General features: G+C 39.7%; 1 protein-coding gene across 4 annotated transcripts in view; it reads right to left on the reverse strand.

The window, feature by feature from the left end:
• The window catches only part of LOC132871743 (CUGBP Elav-like family member 5), a 472,273-nt gene that overhangs the window by 53,897 nt on the left and 398,230 nt on the right, over window positions 1-20,146 (reverse strand). For all 4 annotated transcript variants that reach the window (XM_060906214.1, XM_060906212.1, XM_060906211.1 and 1 more), the window contains one exon: window positions 5,576-5,734. In XM_060906214.1, the coding sequence (XP_060762197.1) occupies window positions 5,576-5,734 (159 nt within the window). The remainder of the gene's footprint in view (window positions 1-5,575; window positions 5,735-20,146) is intronic.

Genomic DNA, 20,146 nt, shown 5'->3' on the forward strand with positions numbered 1-20,146 from the left:
AAATGTGCACAGATGCACGCACACTCACGTGCACACTCACAATCACACTGTAATTAAGGTTGGGTGCCTCTAGGGTAAATTCTATATATAGGACGTGTAGATCTAGCTGAAGCACTGTATAGATTCCTTGGCACATGCATGAGATTATAACGGATCAGTCTTTAGCATAAACGCCCCCCCCCCCCCCCATTTTAATGTTGCATTTAATCCACTCTTCTGAACACTGCCTTCGCTTCTGGAGTTAAAGGAATCCACATTTGGCAATATCAAACAAGTATATCTATATCTAATCCCATTATCGTTCGATAAGCAGCTCATGAATATTTTCAACCATTTCGCCTTTTTTGAATACATTACCTCAGCCAGAAATATACTCGAAACTTGATGATCAATTACGTTCATGCCATTCAGCATTTTCATGCATGCCTACGTTTGATAAGTAGTTCATGAATATTTAGATTTTTTTTTTCCGCTCAAACATTTGCACTGTAACGGCAGGGAATGTACGTATAAATGGACTGCATTTTAGAATTATTTCATTTTTTTCTTTTAGGTTTAATGTTTGTGCTACTTATACAAGGTCATTTATTTTGCCTGAGTTAATGCTTATGTCTTATATTCCCCTACATATATAGGGGAAGCCATGGCGTAATGGTTAGAGAAGTAGCTTTGGGACCAAAAGGTCACTGGTTCGATTCTAGACCAGCAGGAATGGCTGAAGTGCCCTTGAGCAAGGCACCTAACCCCTAACTGCTCCCCAGGCTGCTCTAGGTATGTTGTACATCGCTCTGGATAAGAGTGTTTGCAAAATGCCGTTAATGTAATATTTTCATTCATTCATCCTAAGAGATTAGTCTCCTTATCTTGGTTAGGGTTGCAGTGGATTCGGAGTCTATCCTATGGAACACTGGATAGAACACCAGTCCATCAATAAACTTACTGGCACGTTTGTGGGAGGCCGAAAGAAACCAGAGAACTCAAAGGAAACCCAAGAAGACACAGAGGGAAATGTGCAAAACTCCTTAATGTGAACTCAAGATTAAAGTGTGGTTGTGACGCAGCAGTGATACTTGGTATGTTACTATGCTACCATGTCTCGTATTTTGGCTGCTCTGAAATAAATTCAGATTTTATGCATACTTATATATATATATATATATATATATATATATATATATATATAAAATTGCACATTACAGGTAGACTCTGTATATATACACATATATATACATAAATTTATATATATATATATATATATATATATATATATATATATATATATATAGGCGGCACGGTGGTGTAGTGGTTAGCGCTGTCGCCTCACAGCAAGAAGGTCCTGGGTTCGAACCCCGGGTCCGGCGAGGGCCTTTCTGTGTGGAGTTTGCATGTTCTCCCCGTGTCCGCGTGGGTTTCCTCCGGGTGCTCCGGTTTCCCCCACAGTCCAAAGACATGCAGGTTAGGTTAACTGGTGACTCTAAATTGACCGTAGGTGTGAATGTGAGTGTGAATGGTTGTCTATGTGTCAGCCCTGTGATGACCTGGCGACTTGTCCAGGGTGTACCCCGCCTTTCGCCCGTAGTCAGCTGGGATAGGCTCCAGCTTGCCTGCGACCCTGTAGAAGGATAAAGCGGCTAGAGATAATGAGATGAGATGAGATATATATATATATATATATAACATTTATGTATATATAACATTTTATGTATATATATGTGTATATATACAGAGTCTACCTGTAATGTGCAATTTTTCCGAGCCTCTCAATAAGGCAATTGTTCTATACTTTTTTCACAGTGGATAATGCAAATAGCCCTCTGTATTTAATCCTTCGTTTGTCTAATTTTTATTTCAGTTTTATTTGTTATCTGTTTGACATTTTCTTGCTACTGTAACATGTGAATTTCCCCAATGTGGGATGAATAAAGTGAATCTAATCTAATCTAATCCAATGCTCATATGTAACAATTATTTGCTGAAGGCGAAGTGAATATTGTATTATTATATGATTATTCTATCCACAGTCACTGGATATGAGCAATCACATGCTCTGATTGGCTTCTCCACTGCTAGGATATCAGCTTATATACCGTGAGCAGAGAAAAACAAAATGGCAGCTTTGTTACCAAGTCTTTAAAAGAAACAGAAATAGCTAAAAGAATATAGTCCCCCCCCCCCAATATCTCCTGTTCCACACTCCAGCCCAGTCGGTGGCGGTAATGCATCTTTAAGTTAGTTTGCCAACCACCAAAAAGCCCTAAAGAAGAAGAACAAAATGGTGGAGCATGTTACTGACATAGATATACATAGAAGACTAGATGCCTCACCGCGTATTCCAGAACGTCCGCACAGGGCGGCCATCTTACCACAGGCAAGCTTTTCCACAGAATTTGCGGTACACTGAGGTAAGACCATTGAGATGCTTAAATGTTTATACTCTTATCTCGCTGAAATTTTGATGTATATACAAATGGTTTGATTTCTTAAAACATTATTAATGTGGTTGTAATTCTGGGTGCTTGAACATGCTAAAATCGTACCTTTTCTCTTCAAAAACGACTTACTGCAGCTTTGTCAAAGTTGTGTTTCATGCTAGGCTAGCTCGTAGCACCAAGTAATTTTACATGGAAGGTCATGAGATAATATTTTCAATAACTGAAGTTGCACTTGCACATGGTTTTCATTTTCAGGTTGGTTAATTTAAAACAACTTACATTATGATTTCTAGAGGAAAATAAATTACTGACTGTGACGAGATGCCAGACTTCTGCGCGGCTTTCGGTTGCTCGAACCGGCGATGTCTGGAAAGTAGGGCACGCGGGATCACCTTTCACCAGTAAGATAATACATCATTTTTTTAAGGATAATCGGTGGCGTTATTTACTTAGTGAAATAATGTCCAATACAGTTCCTGATATGAGCAGCCGGGCTAGAACAACAGTATCATACTGTATTGTTACATTTGGGTGTGAGGTTGTAAGTGAGTAAGCTGTTTATTTAACTTTAGCTTCCCCTACAGCCCTATCACATGTAAAAATATTTTCACTAAAAATTGTTAATAAATTGTATGGTTATTTGTCCTAAGGCCGCAGTTATCCATAAGTATGCAGTGTTAGGCTTCTCACAGCACAGGAATTTCAGCATGTATTTTTTTTAAAACATAAAATGATTATTCATCATTAATATCATAAATACATACTTCCGTTTTTTTTTTTTTTTTATATAACAAACCAAACCGTTTGAATATCGATTGAAATTTGAGGAAGTTACGGTCATCTGAAAAGTACATATCGCTACCAACACAATGTAATGGGTAAGCCAGCTGTCTGAGGTAAGATGACCGCCATGTGTGGACGTTCGACTTCGTTGACGGGCAACGGGGACGAGGGATCTAGTCTTCTATGTATATCTATGGTTACTGAACCAACCGAGGTTGGTTAATAAAACCAAAAAAATACACACACACACACACACACAAAAAGCAACAAAATATGGAATGAAAGTATTTGATGGTAAGAATATCTTTTTTAGTTTTTCAAGAATTATTATTATAGCATTTTTCACAAATTGCTACTGTCATTTCGCCGGTTTGTTTACATTCTAAACAGAAATGATTTTGTCGGACGTTTTGTTTAAAGTTTTTATTTATCAAATTTGCAAAAAAATAAAAATGCGCTGTTTCTCAAAATCCAGTGAATGTGAATAGAATAAAACAGTTATTCCACTCAATCTTGTCGTACTTGGCTTACAGACAACTCAGTGCTACGCTCCTCGTCGGCTATCGGCTCATGTACGACTTGATTTCGTGGAATAACTGTTAAATAATAACTGAGACGAAATTGAAGTTATTATTCATTCATATTCATTGAGACTGAGGTGGATAATTGTTTAAGTATAAATACACAGGTGATTATATTAAAAAATGTAAAAACTGTATTAAAAAATTATTTATTTCAAACTTCAAAAGTGGCCTGCAAATGTAATGACGGCGCGGCGCAGACTTATGTCACTTATCTATGCCAAGTCACATAAAATACTTTGTTTTGAAACAGATAAAATAAATCACAACTCCACCTTACCTTTAAATAGTTTTAGACCAAACTTCATAGCATCTTTAGTGCTTTTCGGAACAGCATTTTCTTTCATAATTTGTAGCTCTTCCTCACCCTTTGAAAAAGCGATTGGCCACCATTTTGCTGAGTCACTTGAGGTGATTATCGAGAAATAGTCAGAATCACTCAACCAATCAGCATGCATGATTTCCGATAATCACCTGTGTATTTATCTCATCTCATCTCATTATCTCTAGCCGCTTTATCCTGTTCTACAGGGTTGCAGGCAAGCTGCAGCCTATCCCAGCTGACTACGGGCGAAAGGCGGGGCACACCCTGGACAAGTCGCCAGGTCATCACAGGGCTGACACATAGACACAGACAACCATTCACACTCACATTCACACCTACGGTCAATTTAGAGTCACCAGTTAACCTAACCTGCATGTCTTTGGACTGTGGGGGAAACCGGAGCACCCGGAGGAAACCCACGCGGACACGGGGAGAACATGCAAACTCCGCACAGAAAGGCCCTCGCCGGCCACGGGGCTCGAACCCGGACCTTCTTGCTGTGAGGCGACAGCGCTAACCACTACACCACCATGCCGCCCCTGTGTATTTATACTAAAAGCAAATAACCTCTCGGTGTCACAATCACAGAAATGACATTGATCCTTGGATTCATTCCTCTTCAGCACTGCAGATTCCAAAGTTGGGATTCTAGACTTAGAAATGTGAACTTGTGAGCCTGGAGTCATAATGATATTAATACTATTAATATTAATGATATGAATATAAAAATATCTCATGAATACTTCGATTTATTTGCATACACGGACTGCATTTAATTTAGGGGGATTTGGGGGCGACTACTTTATTATGGATGGCTGTGTAAGGCTTTGTGACTGATGTGCTAATTTTGTGTTTGTGTCCCAAATATTTTCTTCAAATATTAACAAAAATGCTATAAAGTATTGCCTCCACCTCAAAACGTGCCAACCCACCTCCCACCTTAATGTCAACATTGTAAGATGACAAGACATCTTAGAATCAAAGACAAATATTCATGAAGCAAACAAATCCGAAGGCGAAACCCTTCCTAGCCACAGAAATCAGATTTGCACTCGTAAGTGAAGGTTCCACAGGGAGTGCCAGAGTTAAAATTACATGTGAACTCGCAGTTCCTCACTGAGCATGTGCTCGGGGAATCAGAATGATGTTAATGCATTATTCAACGCTGATGAAAAAAAGACGATGACAAGGCCTTCGGGCTTTGATATGGGCAACCGGAACAGTTTATATGGATGGTAGGAGTGCTTCATGACCCTAGACTCCTGAGTGTGTGCAGAAGAATACAGAATGTATATATTAATGATATTCCGTGTGCTATTCTAGTATTGTGTGTATGTAATGTGTGCTTGTGTGGTGTGTTTGGAAGGGAGTACTAGTTAAGGGTGTAGTTATGTTTACGTTGGCGTGTGGGTGGGTGTAACCGTGTACGTGTGAATGTGTGGGTGTGCACTCACAGCGTGTGTGTAGGTGCTGTAGGTGCTGCTGTACGTGCTGAATGGCAGAGCCACAGCAGGGTTGAAGATACCAAACTGGCCGACCATCTGTTGCATGCGGCGGATGGTCCTCTCCTTATCGGTGTCTGCGAACTTCACTACCAGACTGGAGGATGCTCCCTGAGACACAGATAGAGACCAAATACTGAGAAAGTGTAATAGCAAAGTCATCAATATTACTATAGCATAGATATACTCATTAAATGTACACAGTACTTACATATACAGAGTCCCTTACCAAGGACTGTTTATCTTTCTCAGGTTTGGACATCACTGAATATTTGAGAAACATTAGAATTTATTCTATCCACATTCACTGGATATGAGCAATCGCATGCTCTGATTGGCTACACTGCTACTCAGCTATCAGCTCATATACCATGAGTAGAGAAAAACAAAATGGCAGAGCGTGTTGCTGAACCAATCGAGAACGAAATAAAAACTACCCGAAAACAAAACCCCCCGAAAATACAAGAAAAAGCAACAAAATATGGATTAAAAGTATTTCATAGTAAGAACGTATCTTTTTTTTTTCAAGAATTATTATTAAAGCATTTTTCACAAACTGCTACTGTCATTTTGCTGGTTTGTTTACATTCTTCATCTTTAAGCATTAAAATTTGTTGAATTTGTTTCAAAAGCTCAAAGAAGTTTCAAAATTACAGAACTGAAATATCCAAGGAAGAATTAAATAAATGTTTAAAGCTATTCTATACCTCCTCACGACATAAAAAAACCCCAACACTAGAGTCAATTCGTGCAGTCATCGATAGGTTTTTAAGAAGTCCGCCTTAGCGGAAATGATTTTGTCGGACATTTTGTATAAAGTTCTATATTTTTTTTTTAATTTGCAAAAAATACAATAAAAATGCTCTGTTTCTCAAAATCCAGTGAACATGGATATAATAAAACAGTTATTCCACTCAATCTCATCGTACATGGATTATAGTCAACTCTGCTACGTGACTCATCGGCTATCAGCTCATGTACGACTCGATTACGTGGAATAATTGTTAAATATTTGCACTTCATTTCTTGAAATTGTTTTGACATCATGCCTTGCATTCAAATTATAAAGCATGATGATAGAAACAACATTCAGTGGCTCTTCCTGACCAAACAGTTCTCGGGACTTATTGAGAGGAACTGCTGACTGGGGCGCTCCTCTGAGAACTATATACCTTCAAGGACTTTTTTCTGTTTGTATTTGCACCACCAGTAGGAACACTGAAGTGATGTAAGCTGGCTTGCTAGCATGATGTTAACAGGAAATGCTAGCAAAGATTTATATATTTTGCTTAGACATGCCAAAATTGCACTGTATTTCCTCTGTAGCAGATACGCTCAATAAAGCTTGGACTTCACTGTCGGTCTAATAGTCTGTGCTTGTCCCCCCCAATTTTTAATGCTAATGTTAAGGGCTGTTGTTTACACGGCTAATGTTTTACACAGATTTTTAAAAATGGCGGTTGCTGGTGCTGCATTGGTTCATGTTCAACCAATCACTGTATACTTGCATCACTCATGGTACCTACCCTGAAGTAGGAGCTAAAAAAATGTCCCTCAAAAGGGCATTCTAAGAACTACAATTGTTAAAAAAAAAAAATATATATATATATATATATTAGTGCTGTCAAGCGATTAAAATATTTAATCGCGATTAATGTCGCGACTGTCATAGTTAACTCGCGATTAATCGCAATTTAATCACACATTTTTGTCACATGAAAAACCATTGTAATTCTCTTATCAGCATAAAAAAGTGAATGGGCTTGCTCACCGTTTGAACTACGGGGGTACTCGGGGGATCCGAGATCCCCTGAAACAGACATGAGATCCCTTGAAAACATGATTTGGGAAATGTTGGGGGGGTCTCTAAAATATTGGCAAAATGATGTTTATTGACATAGCAATCGTGTGTAACGGGAAGCATTTGCATATCCGAAGTGAGCGCGCGATGGAGATCCGCGCTCTGAGACGAGCGCAAGCACCCCCCCCCACCCAAGGGGAAAAAAAGGGACCCCCCGAAAATATCGGCATAGTTCGAACACTGGTTGTACCAGTGGTTTTTTTTTTTTATTGCAGAGCATAATACGTCTTGTCACAGCCACTGCAAAGTGGGGCTGGAGCCGCCGATGGGAAAACGAAACCTAAGCTGAGCACCGTGGCTCTTTGGGGAGGGCAGAGGACTCTGGCTGTGTGGGGCGTGGCACCATGTCACAGAACGTTAATCTCGCGATAAAAAAATTATCGCCGTTAAAATTGAGTCAAGTTAACGCGTCAATAACACGACATTTTTGACAGCACTAATATATATATATCAAAAGTGTATACACCCCATTAAAATGATAGTTTTTTCTGATGTAAAAAAAATGAGACCACGATAAATAATTTCAAAACTTTTCCCACCTTTAATGTGATCTATAACCTGTACAATTCAATTGAAGAACTAACAAATCTGTTAGGGGGAAAAACATAAAAAAAAAAACAAAAAACATACAATAAGCTGGTTGCGTAAGTGTGCACACCCTTAAACCTAATACTTTGTTGAAGCAGCTTTTGATTTAATTTCAGCATTCAGTCTTTTTGACTCGGAGTCTATCAGCCTGCCACATCTAGACTTGGTAATATTTGCCCCCTCTTCCTTGCAAAAGTGCTCCAAATCTGTCAGATTGCGAGGGCATCTCTTGTGCACAGCCCTCTTCAGGTCATGCCACAGATTTTCAATTGGATTTAGGTCTGGGCTCTGGCTGAGCCATTCCAAAAAAAATTTTGGGGTCATTGTTGTGCTGAAAGATGAAATTCCTCTTCATCTTCAGCTTTCTAGCAGACACCTGGTTTTGGGCCAAAGTTGACTGGTATTTAGAACTGTTCATAATTCCCTCCACCTTGACTAAAGCCCCTGTTCCAGCTGAAGAAAAACAACCCCAAAACATGATGCTGCCACCACCATGCTTCACCGTGGGTATGGTGTTCTTTTGGTGATGTGCAGTGTTGTTTTTGCGCCAAACGTACCTTTTGGAATTGTGGCCAAAAAGGTATTGTGACCTTGGTTCCATCAGATCATAACACATTTTCCTACATGCTTTTGGGAGAGTTGATGTTTTTTTTTTTGCAAAATTTAGCCGGGCCTGGATGTTTTTCTTTGTAAGAAAAGGCTTCCGTCTTGCGACCCTACCCCATAGTCCAGACATATGGAGAATATGGGAGATTGTTGTCACATGTAGTATGCAACCAGTACTTGCCAGAAATTCCTGCAGCTACTTCAGTGTTGCTGTCGGCCTCTTGGCAGCCTCCCTGACCAGTTTTCATCTTGTCTTTTCATCAATTTTGGAGGGACGTCCAGTTCTTGGTAATGTCACTGTTGTCCCATATTTTCTCCACTTCTTGATGATGGTCTTCACTGTGCTCCATGGTATATCTAATGCCGTGTAAATGTTTTTGTACCCTTCTCCTGACTGATACCTTTCAACAATGAGATCCCTTTGATGCTTTGTAAGCTCTCTGTGAACCCTGGCTTTTGCTGGAGGATGCAACTGCGTAAATGTCTGAACTTTATTTGGGGTTAATCAGAGTCATTTTAATTGATGGCAGGTGTGAACCCAAAAAGACTGAATGCTGAAATTAAATCAAAAACTGCTTCAACAAAGTATTAGTTTAAGGGTGTGCACACTTATGCAACCAGTTTATTGTACGTTTTTTTATGTTTTCCCCAAACAGATTTGTTTGTTTTTCAATTGAATTGTACAGGTTCTGGGTTACATTAAAGGTGGGAAAAGTTTTGAAATTATTTATCGTGGTCTCATAGTTTTTTCTGATGTAAAAAAATAATAATTTTAATGGAGTCTGTACACTTTTTATGTCCACTGTGTGTGTGTGTGTCTGTCTGTCTGTCTGTCTGATCTATCTATCTATCTATCTATCTATCTATCTATCTATCTATCTATCTATCTATCTATCTATCTATCTATATCACACATACAGCATTTTATTGAAAAAGTAAAATGTACAAAACAAATATGGTAACATCATCCTGTTATCATCCGATTAAATATCAGGAAGAACAAAGAAATTATCAAAGGGAACAATCTGATAAAAATCTCATATAAACTACTGATGAAACAACATTGAAAATAAATTATCTGCTGTAGTGCTGTAGTTAAACATGTACATGGATAGAAATAAAAAAAAATAAACAAGTAAGCAAGCATAATAATAATAAATTAAAAAAAGAAAAAACATGCAAACAAGGGGAAACAGTTTTATCTCAGTTATCTAATTTGGTGGGAAAATGTTTTAAAATATCATACGATCTCTCTGCTTTTGCTCCTTTTACACATTTTAAGGATCTTAAGTATAATTTAAATTCATTCAGGAAAGAAACCCATCTGGGGGATGATTTTAGGATTCTGTTCTTGTGTATAAAAACTTCACCAAGTATAGAATTACATTATGAGACTGTTGATCATTTTTGTTTTGTAAGAGCGCACCAAATGTTGTATTGTCTCTTGAAACAGAATCTGGAAATCTTGAGACTTTTTGTTTCATCCATTTGTGAATGTCAAGCCAAGATACATGTATTACACCACATGAGAAAAAATATACGGGCTGTAGTTTCAATATCATTTTCACAAAATGAGCATAAATTCTCATCAATGTTAAAACGTAGTCAAAGTAATTCTTTGGAAGGATAAATGTCATTCATAATTTTAAAATGTGTTTCCTTCGGGGTTTTTTTTTTTTTTAGAGGGGGGTTATTGAGAATATATATTAGATACATAGTACTTCGTCTAAGAACTACGATCATGCTCAGTTCCTGCAGTGCGGAGACACAAAAAGGGAACTTCCTCCAACTATGAAATAGTTCCTCTAGTCTGAAAACACATATATATCAAGCTGGATATGTGTAAATCATTTGTAGGAGCGTTCACACAACAAATATGAAACTGATGAAAATCCGGAAAATCCAGTTAGCTTGAAAAAAAAAAAAAGTTCAGATCCTACGAGAGTTTGTCAATTTCCATATAAAAAGACAAACTTATAGGAGACTCAAGTTATCGGCTTTCATTTCATATTATACTGACATTTAATGTCAAGTTTTACTTGTAGTACTAGAAGATACTGTATAGCGCAAGCTGCACTCAGCTGGCTCTCTTTCGCCATTTAATGAAGTTTTGTCATGAGTTTTGCCTTTTATGGAGTTTTGTGAGCGTCCCTAATTGCAGTGGTGAACCGTTACTATTAGAGCTGGGACTTGAGCTCAGCCAAAACTTGGCCAGACACACCAAAACAGCAACAGGGCAAAGGATTTTGCAAGGGATTAGCAGCAGGCTGCCAGGTTGCTCCGTTGTGTGTACCATAGTTATCGATGTTGATTTTAAAGGTAACTAAGTAAATTACACGGGGAAATGAATACTTAAGTCTGAGTGAAAAATCCTGTAGCGAGCGTGCAGCATGGAAGAAGAGTCTGGAGACAGAAATCTGAGTTTCTCGGTCGTTAGCCTGTGCTACTTGCTCTCGATAGATAGCACTGGCTTAACCGTTTTATTAGCATTTGCTAACACTACTGATGAACAACTCGTGGTTAAGCTCACGTTGGCCTTCGAGGAGGCCTAGGACGATACATTTTTGGTCCCTCCTACTATAAATCAAAATCTGATTGGTTAATTCATCTGTCACTTCCTACATAAACATACACTGCCATGGCCTTCTGTCCCGGCAATAAAGTCCTAACCAATGAGTGAGCCAGCTCTAAACTCTTCTCAGCCTAGAGACAACAAACAAACAAACAAAAATCTCACCAGATAACTCGAGTTTAATGTTTTGAGGACAGTAACGCTTTCATTTCTGAAGCAAATTTGAGAGAAAATGAGGCCAAATTAGAATGAGAAGAGAATAATTATAATGAAATTATGAAAGAATGAAAGAAATTTGTGTATGAAAGAAAGTAAATATAACATTTGAAATGCTGATATGTTTGGGTTTTCTCTGAAGGCCTAGAAGGCCCTGATGGTTCCCCTCTGCCTAATTGCAATTCAGCTATCCAGGGTCACTTGGTACTTGGTAATTTATGGGTGATTGGCATATTTGCATGTATGAAGAAAATCAGTGTGCCTGAAACGTGTATAAATCTGGTGGTTTTTCATTTTCAAGCATTTCCACCCAAGTTTACGACACTAATGATACCCACTATATCCATCTCTTAAAAGTATAATTAGAGATTTTAACAATAGTTAGCTGAAACTAGCTGGTTTGTCAAAGTCCCTTCCACACCAGGATCTGGTCTTCCCAGGCAGTCTCCTGTCCCAGTACTAATCAGCTCTTTGAGGCGTATGGGTGCGGCAGCAACCTCCGTTTCCGTTGCCATTCGCCTATACAGCTAGGGTTACAGTGGGGGGCTAGTCCTCTGGTAATGGCGAGAGTTTGACTCCCCTACTCACAACTGTATTGCAGCGTGCCTTGCCAGATGGTAGTAGGTACCATTTTTATGATGGTCTTTGGTATGACCCAACCGCGAGTAGAACTCGTGATCCAGGCAGACACGCTAACCACCAGGCCAGTTCATTGTACTATTGTATGTACTGGATACATATGAACTCACTGACTACTTTATTACACATGCCTTTCCACATACACTCCTCTTTATGGCTGACAGAAATGGAACCCAATGTGGTCTTCTGCTATTGTAGCTCATCAGCCTCAAGGTTTGACACCTTATGCATTTTGAGATGCATTTCTGCTCACCACGGTTGTAAAACGTGGTTTGTAACTCCCCCTAAAACATAACTACTCTAGGCTATCCTTGTTACTTCATCAAATCCTATAAAACCTTCTGACTTAAAGATTTAAACTCCACCTTTAAACATATTACAATGTCTTTGTTAAAATATTTATGATGCCTTTAGTGAGTCTGACGCCAATTTGTTGGTTGGAGCTGTATTTTTGTTTACTCCCATCTACAGTTGCCGCATTGACGTCCCATTACTAGCCCAGTTAAACTCCTGTTCCAGATTAAACAAGTGATAACAGTCAGATTTGCGTGAGCTTCTTTTCAGAGTCTCCGTTTTCCAATGACATTCAATATCAGATTAATATGAAATCCAGTGTAGAATTAGTGGCGACTACAAATATTCATCTATTTGGCGATCTACGAGATGACAAGCATGATGTTGTTGACACGGTTTTAGAATGTATGTTGAAGCATCAGAAGCTGATCTGTTTGGGCAGAGTGTTCCAGTGAGGAAGTGAGACAGGGGGACGGATTAAAGAGCTAAAGTGCCGCTGCATTGCTCTCTTTAGATAGAGATGAAGCACGGGCGAAATCCCACCGCACCGCTATCAGGAGATAGTCGACAAACTGAGGCGAGCACATCAATGAAAGAGGTTTAAACTAAAATGTCAACTCGTAATTTTATGACCAAAATAAATCTTTGACTCTATTGATCACATGGTCATTATAAATACTGCGATCACTATCACTGTGGACTTTTATACGAGTTCAAAATGATGTCATTTTGATAAACGACAAAAACTGCTTTGTCTGTCTTTGAACACGCGCGCGCGCTCACACACACGCACACATTTGCTCATTAAGCAGCTTCTAATCATTTAGTGCAATCCGTGACCTTTGGTGGAGAGGCTACGACTTCCTGGAAATCAATCAGCTGTAAAGGCCAGAATACTCTCAACTAATGATCACACAGGAGAGAAGAGACAGCAGGGAGAGACGGGAGAAAGACAAACAGAATGACGCTGTATTTTAGTTTTAATAGCAGGCCTTTGGCTTTGTTGACGTTGTTGATGTTAATGAAAGGTTGTTCATCTAACTAACATTTCATTTACTCATACTGTATATCCAAACATGTCAACCTATACGGAATGTCCGTATTTTATACGGATTTGATTCAATAAACGTAGTATACGGGCGTATAAATAAAGTTATACGGATTCTTTAAAAAAACTTCAATATTTATTTAGAGCTATAATCAATTCCCACGATGATAAAAGAGCGCATAACATTTACAAACGTACTGTACACCACAGACAGCCAGTAAAGAGTCTTATGAAATCGCGCGTTATCTTGTGGTAGCGAGACTTCGTTCCACTTTTGATCATGCGCACACCGCATTGCGAGAATCCCGCCAACCGTGAAGTCATAGACATATAAACATAGACGCCGCCTTCTGCATAGAATCATACGTCATCCTCGCCGCCATATTGGATGTGGCAAAGTGGAGATTCTTCAACCGTCTCTGGTATAGCGTCTAGACAGTAGCCGAGAATAAAGATGCCTCATTCATGTGCTGCGTTTAACTGTACCAACAGGTTTACCGCCCAAACGAGATCACATGGGATTACCTTTCACAGGTGAGACTGGAAACATACTTTTCATTGTATTTGGTCATTATAACGTAATTTTACGAACAGATTTTCCTGACTTTGTGGCTAATATGAAGTCTCGCGCATAATAGCCGCTCGGTGAAACCTGTCTCCAAACAACGAAGTATTTCCTTCGTAACTACGCTGAAAACACTTTGTGTTTTTGTCAAACATTGGAGCTTTGTATTCATTCTGAAGGTTTATTGTTATTAATATTGAATAAAAAGTAACTGGGATATATCATTAATTATCATTCAAATTTTAGGTAAATTATTTTAATTTGCATCTTATACGGATTTTATAAGGGAAATACGGATTTTGGAGGTTGGTTATACAGGTTTGATTGACCAAAGGTTGACATGTATGTATATCGCCGATCATTTGTATGCAGGGAAACATGCCTCATGTTTAGCAACGAAACAGTGCATGAAGGACGGTGTGTGTTCTACAGGTTCTCTCTCCTAAAGCCTGGGTTTCACTCTCTGTTTTTCACTAAAATTCACTCTGACCAAAACAACACTACGTCTGGTATCCAGAAGGGCACTTTAAAATATCTTAAAACTGAAGAACAGACAGCATACTAAGGACACAAAGATTTACCCTTGACGGCACTATCCCAGTGACAAGGAAGTGGACAATTTGGTACGTTTATTGCAGTATACACTGAAGGACGCAGGTATACAATGTCACTTCTAATTCAACTACACCCAAAATCCTAACTATTTATTTATTTATTTATTTATTTATTTATTAGCTCCATATATGATCATATTTGTTTGAAGTTCTGCTTTAAGTCTAAAGTAAAGATCAGAAAGCTCAGGATTATAATCCTTATTAACAGACTTGAGAGCAAAACTTAACTGATCCATACATCAGCTCTGATGAACTGATTCGTTAACTGCAGCGGACACAACGTCAATATTAAAGTCATCAAACGAAAATTCTGTCTGCTGTCCTACTTCTGTCGTTTGCTTATGTATGCACGTCATTAATTTGTTTTAATTAATAAGCTGTATGTGACAGTAATGCCAATATGCCTTGTAGTTCCTAAGTGTGTGTGTGTGTGTGTGTGTGTGTGAAATGAGTTTGCTCCCCAACAAAAATACACACCACTGTAATAGATTTTTGTCAGTGTGTATTCATTAACTCTGACTCGAGATCCAAGAGGAAAAATCTCCATTTAGATGAACGCTGGATGTAACCCAAGTCATGGGATGTCAGATGTCAATGTTACCATAACAACAAGTTGTGTGTCCTGTCAGAGTAACAAGCAATACCCTTAGAGGAACATGTTGGCTGGCTTCTTAATTGCCTCAATTCAGTCCCAGCAACGATATGATTAGCTGGATGCCCATTAATCCCTACTTTTTTTTTTTTTGGTAGTTGCTCTTGATGCGGCGGCACAGTGGTGTAGTGGTTAGCGCTGTCGCCTCACAGCAAGAAGGTCCGGGTTCGAGCCCAGTGGCCAACGAGGACCTTTCTGTGTGGAGTTTGCATGTTCTCCCCATGTCCGCGTAGGTTTCCTCTGGGTGCTCCGGTTTCCCCCACAGTCCAAAGACATGCAGGTTAGGTTAACTGGTGACTCTAAATTGGCCGTAGGTGAGAATGTGAGTGTGAATGGTTGTTTGTCTCTGTGTTTCAGCCCTGCGATGATCTGGCGACTTGTTCAGGGTATACCCCGCCTCTCGCCCATAGTCAGCTGGGATAGGCTCCAGTTTGCCCGCGACCCTGCACAGGATAAGCGGCTACAGATAATGGATGGATGGATGGTCCTGATGCAAAGATTAATGCAAAGATGCCATTTGCATACTTGCCAACCCCCAGAAAAGGAGAAGCAGTAGATCAGATTGTGTGATGCAGTCACACCCTTCTAGGGGGTCCTGGAAAAATTTTGAAAAAACAACCCCAGTGTAAAATGGTGCATTCTCCTGCATTCTGAGTGCCATATTTGAAGAAAATTGATCAGGAAATCAATTGCATTCAGGAAATGCTTTCTCACCGCGCCTTGACACCTCAATGCTTCGATGCACGGATGACCTGATGACCAAGTCGCCTTGAACTTGTCATTTTCTTTGGAGAATTCATTATTCATGATCATCAGAGCATTTTTTTTAAACAAATACTGGTGTGATTTGTTGTAGTATGTGACCTCATTGCTGATTGGCTAGAACCATCACGAGAACCAGTGGTGCAATAGAGCGATACAGTTTAGATTCAACATCGTTATCGTGCCGTTCCATTGGCTGTTTGACACTATTTAACAGTTATTCCACAAAATTGAGTCGTACATGAGCTGATAGTTGACGAGGCGCGTAGCGCTGAGTCGTCTATAAGCCATGTATGACGAGATTGACTGGAATAACTGTTTTATTCTATCCACAGTCACTGGATTTTGAGAAACGGAGCATTTTTATTTTTTGCAAATTCGATCAATAAAAACTTTATACAAAATGTCCAACAAAATAATTTCCGCTTAGAATGTAAACAGACCGGTGAAATGACAGTATCAATTTGTGAAAAATGAGATAATAATAATGTGTGAAAAATTTAAAAAAGATACGTTCAAATACGGGCGGCACGGTGGTGTAGTGGTTAGCGCTGTCGAATCACAGCAAGAAGGTCTGGTTAACAGGTTAGGTTAACTGGTGACTCTAAATTGACCGTAGGTGTGAATGTGAGTGTGAATGGATGTCTGTGTCTATGTGTCAGCCCTGTGATGACCTGGCGACTTGTCCAGGGTGTACCCCGCCTTTCGCCCGTAGTCAGCTGGGATAGGCTCCAGCTTGCCTGCGACCCTGTAGAACAGGATAAAGCGGCTACAGATAATGAGATGAGATGAGATGATTCAGGATTGAATAGACTCATTGACTAGCAGCATAGCAGGTGGGAAAGGAAGCAGATCAAATGTACATCCTTAAATGCATATCATTATCATATCATTATTATCATATCATACAGTATAATATCATTTTCATATAAATGTCTATGAAGTGTAGAAGTGTGCATAGGATTGTTTTTTTTCCCCCAATCCCATCTCTCCCACCATCTCCACAAGGAATTCTGACCAATCCTGCATGCTCACATACTGTAGCTGTGCTTTAAAGCTAAATAAAGTGTAAATAAAATACAATGTTTTAGAATGAAATCTATCATGGCCAGCACTCTGCGAAACCGTGCATTCAGTACTGCACATTACTATCAAATCCCACTCAGCTCCATTAAAGCGGCACATTCCAGCTCCAAACACTACTGAGCCCAGAGTTAAACCTGGTGGAAAAAAACTCTCGGACTCTGATGTAGACGGCATCCTCCTTTCAAGAATGGCTACACTGTAAGAAGCTATAAAGACGGATCTATTGATGGGCATGAGCTTCCATGCTGCGCTCTCAGGTCCAGAATGAAATATTTACTTATAGGCTATCTGAGCTGTCAGCTTGTCCACACTAGAGCATTTGATATGCCCTTAAATAGTGCAATATGATACATGATACGATTTATTTATTTTCATTGCGAGCAGTGTAGCTGAAAGAGATAATAATTTACAGCCTGGGTATTACTGAAGTTTGATACGTTTTTTTATCTATTAATTAGATTACTGGATTGGATTATTGGTTGTAGGGTCAGATTTATGAAGCAGAACAAATCTTCGTGAGCCTATAATGAAAAAAAGTGAAGATGAGAGTGGCCAGTTCTGCAGGTGATCTACTAATAGTGCACAAATTAACGAACACGGATGCAGCCAGTTCATTTTAGTAATGACCAACGTAATCTACAGACAGCAGCGCAAATTAGCATCGGGTCGCAAACAGGTGCGTGACGCCTTACTGCTTCTAGTTGGAAGTTCCAGATCTTCCTTGATTTTCTCCAGCAAATTAAGAATAACGTTCCTCGTCATCCGATATATTCTGACAGTGTCTGAACAGGAGTGGAGAAAATTCTCTTCCTTTTCCCATGCGCTCTCTGATCTCAGCCATGTCAAGCACAAAATGGGTTAAGACATGCTTTTTTGGTGCTAAACCAGAACGTCAAGGACGTAGTAGCTGATCTGGCCTGCCATCAAAACAACCATGACTACCAAAACATCAAACAGTGACAATGTGAGAGAGGACCAACCTCCATGACAAATGGTTTACAACAGGAAAATCAACAAAGGACTACATTTTGTTCCCCAGTTGAAGATCTATGCAAAACATCGATCAGAACTGAATTCACATGATAAACGAGAGAGGAGATACAATTCTAGTCAGAAGAAAATGTGTTAAGTTGACCTCATCTCATTCTCTCTAGCCGCTTTATCCTTCTACAGGGTCGCAGGCAAGCTGGAGCCTATCCCAGCTGACTACGGGCGAAAGGCGGGGTACACCCTGGACAAGTTGCCAGGTCATCACAGGGCTGACACATAGACACAGACAACCATTCACACTCACATTCACACCTACGGTCAATTTAGAGTCACCAGTTAACCTAACCTGCATGTCTTTGGACTGTGGGGGAAACCGGAGCACCCGGAGGAAACCCACGCGGACACGGGGAGAACATGCAAACTCCACACAGAAAGGCCCTCGCCGGCCCCGGGGCTCGAACCCAGGACCTTCTTGCTGTGAGGCGACAGCGCTAACCACTACACCACCGTGCCACCCTTAAGTTGACCTAATTACGGATTTGTTGGCAAAGATTTGGCAATGCGATGACCACATTTTGTGCAGGTCTAGTTCTTTCAAATAAAACAATCAGAACTGAAATCCATGGAGAACTGAGGGAGGAGATAGGATTTAAGTGAAAATAAGCAAAGTTGGAAAATCAACCAACAAACGACCAAGTTTTGTTCCCCGAGGGAAGATCGACCCAAAACATTGAGCAGATCTGAAATCGGGTGAGAACTGCGAAAGGAGATATAATTCTAATGAGAAGTCTCAAAACTCGTCAAGGTGACCTAATTAGCAGTTCGTTAGCAAAAATTTGACAATACAATGACCAAGTGTTGTACAGAAGGCCTCGTTCTTTCAAACAAAACAATCAGTGCTGAGTTTCCTAAAAGCATCATAGCACGAAGATCATCGTTAAATGGTAGCGTGAGTAGCACAATGAACACTCTCTCTCCTAGTTAAAGTGCCATTCCACCATTGGATGTATTCTTTGGCATAAAATACAATGTATTTTATGACAACATGACTAGACAGAGAAATCTTTTAGCTTCAAAATGATATATCAAACATAATTTTTTGACAATGACAAGTATATTAATTTTGCGACCAAAGTCACCTACCCTTTTAATTTCCGCGCAGTAGTGAAACGTGATGTCATTGGCAGGTTCCCCTTCTTGTGTACCACGTCACGTGTGACGTGGCACAGATTATCAGCAATGGCGGATAGAACGCGATTTCCACTTGTCGATCGCTGTGCCGATATTCACCATCGACCGTCTCCTTTGGGCATCACTTGCGATTTTCCTTCGCTTCTTTTCCGAAGCTGACAATCGCGTTCTATCCACCATTGCTGATAACGTGAGTAAAAAGTCCAAAAACTCGTTAAGGTGACCTAATTAGCAGTTCATTAACAGAAATTTGACAATACAATGACCAAGAGTTGTACAGAAGGACTAGTTCTTTCAAAAAAACAATCAGAACTGAAATCCATTGAGAATTGATGGAGGAGCTATGATTTAACTGAAAATAAACAACGTTGTAAACAACAAGAAAATCAACAAACAAACGACCAAGCTTTGTTCCTCGAAGGAAGATTGACCCAGAACATCGATCAGAACTGGAATCAGATGAGAAATGAGAGAGGAGATACAATTCTAGTGAGAGGCCTGGAAAAGTCGTTAATTTGGCCTAATTAGTAACTCGTTAGCAAAAAAAAAAGACAAAACAACGACCAAGTTTTGCACGGAGCGATGAGTTCTTTCAAACAAAACAATTGGAATGGAAATCCATGGGGAACTGACGGAGGAGATACGATTTAACTGAATTGTGGACGACGGACAGACGAAGGATGCCACGCCATCGCAACAGCTCATCGGCCTTACAGCCAGATGAGTTAATAATGGCGCAATTAGCAGTAAATTCACTACCGTAAACTTGAGTAAATCATGTTGCGTGATTCATTTAAATAAATACTCTGCTCAACGGGGCGGCACGGTAGTGTAGTGGT

This window comes from Neoarius graeffei, chromosome 23, assembly GCF_027579695.1.
Source record: "Neoarius graeffei isolate fNeoGra1 chromosome 23, fNeoGra1.pri, whole genome shotgun sequence".
In the NCBI taxonomy this organism is placed as follows: domain Eukaryota; kingdom Metazoa; phylum Chordata; class Actinopteri; order Siluriformes; family Ariidae; genus Neoarius; species Neoarius graeffei.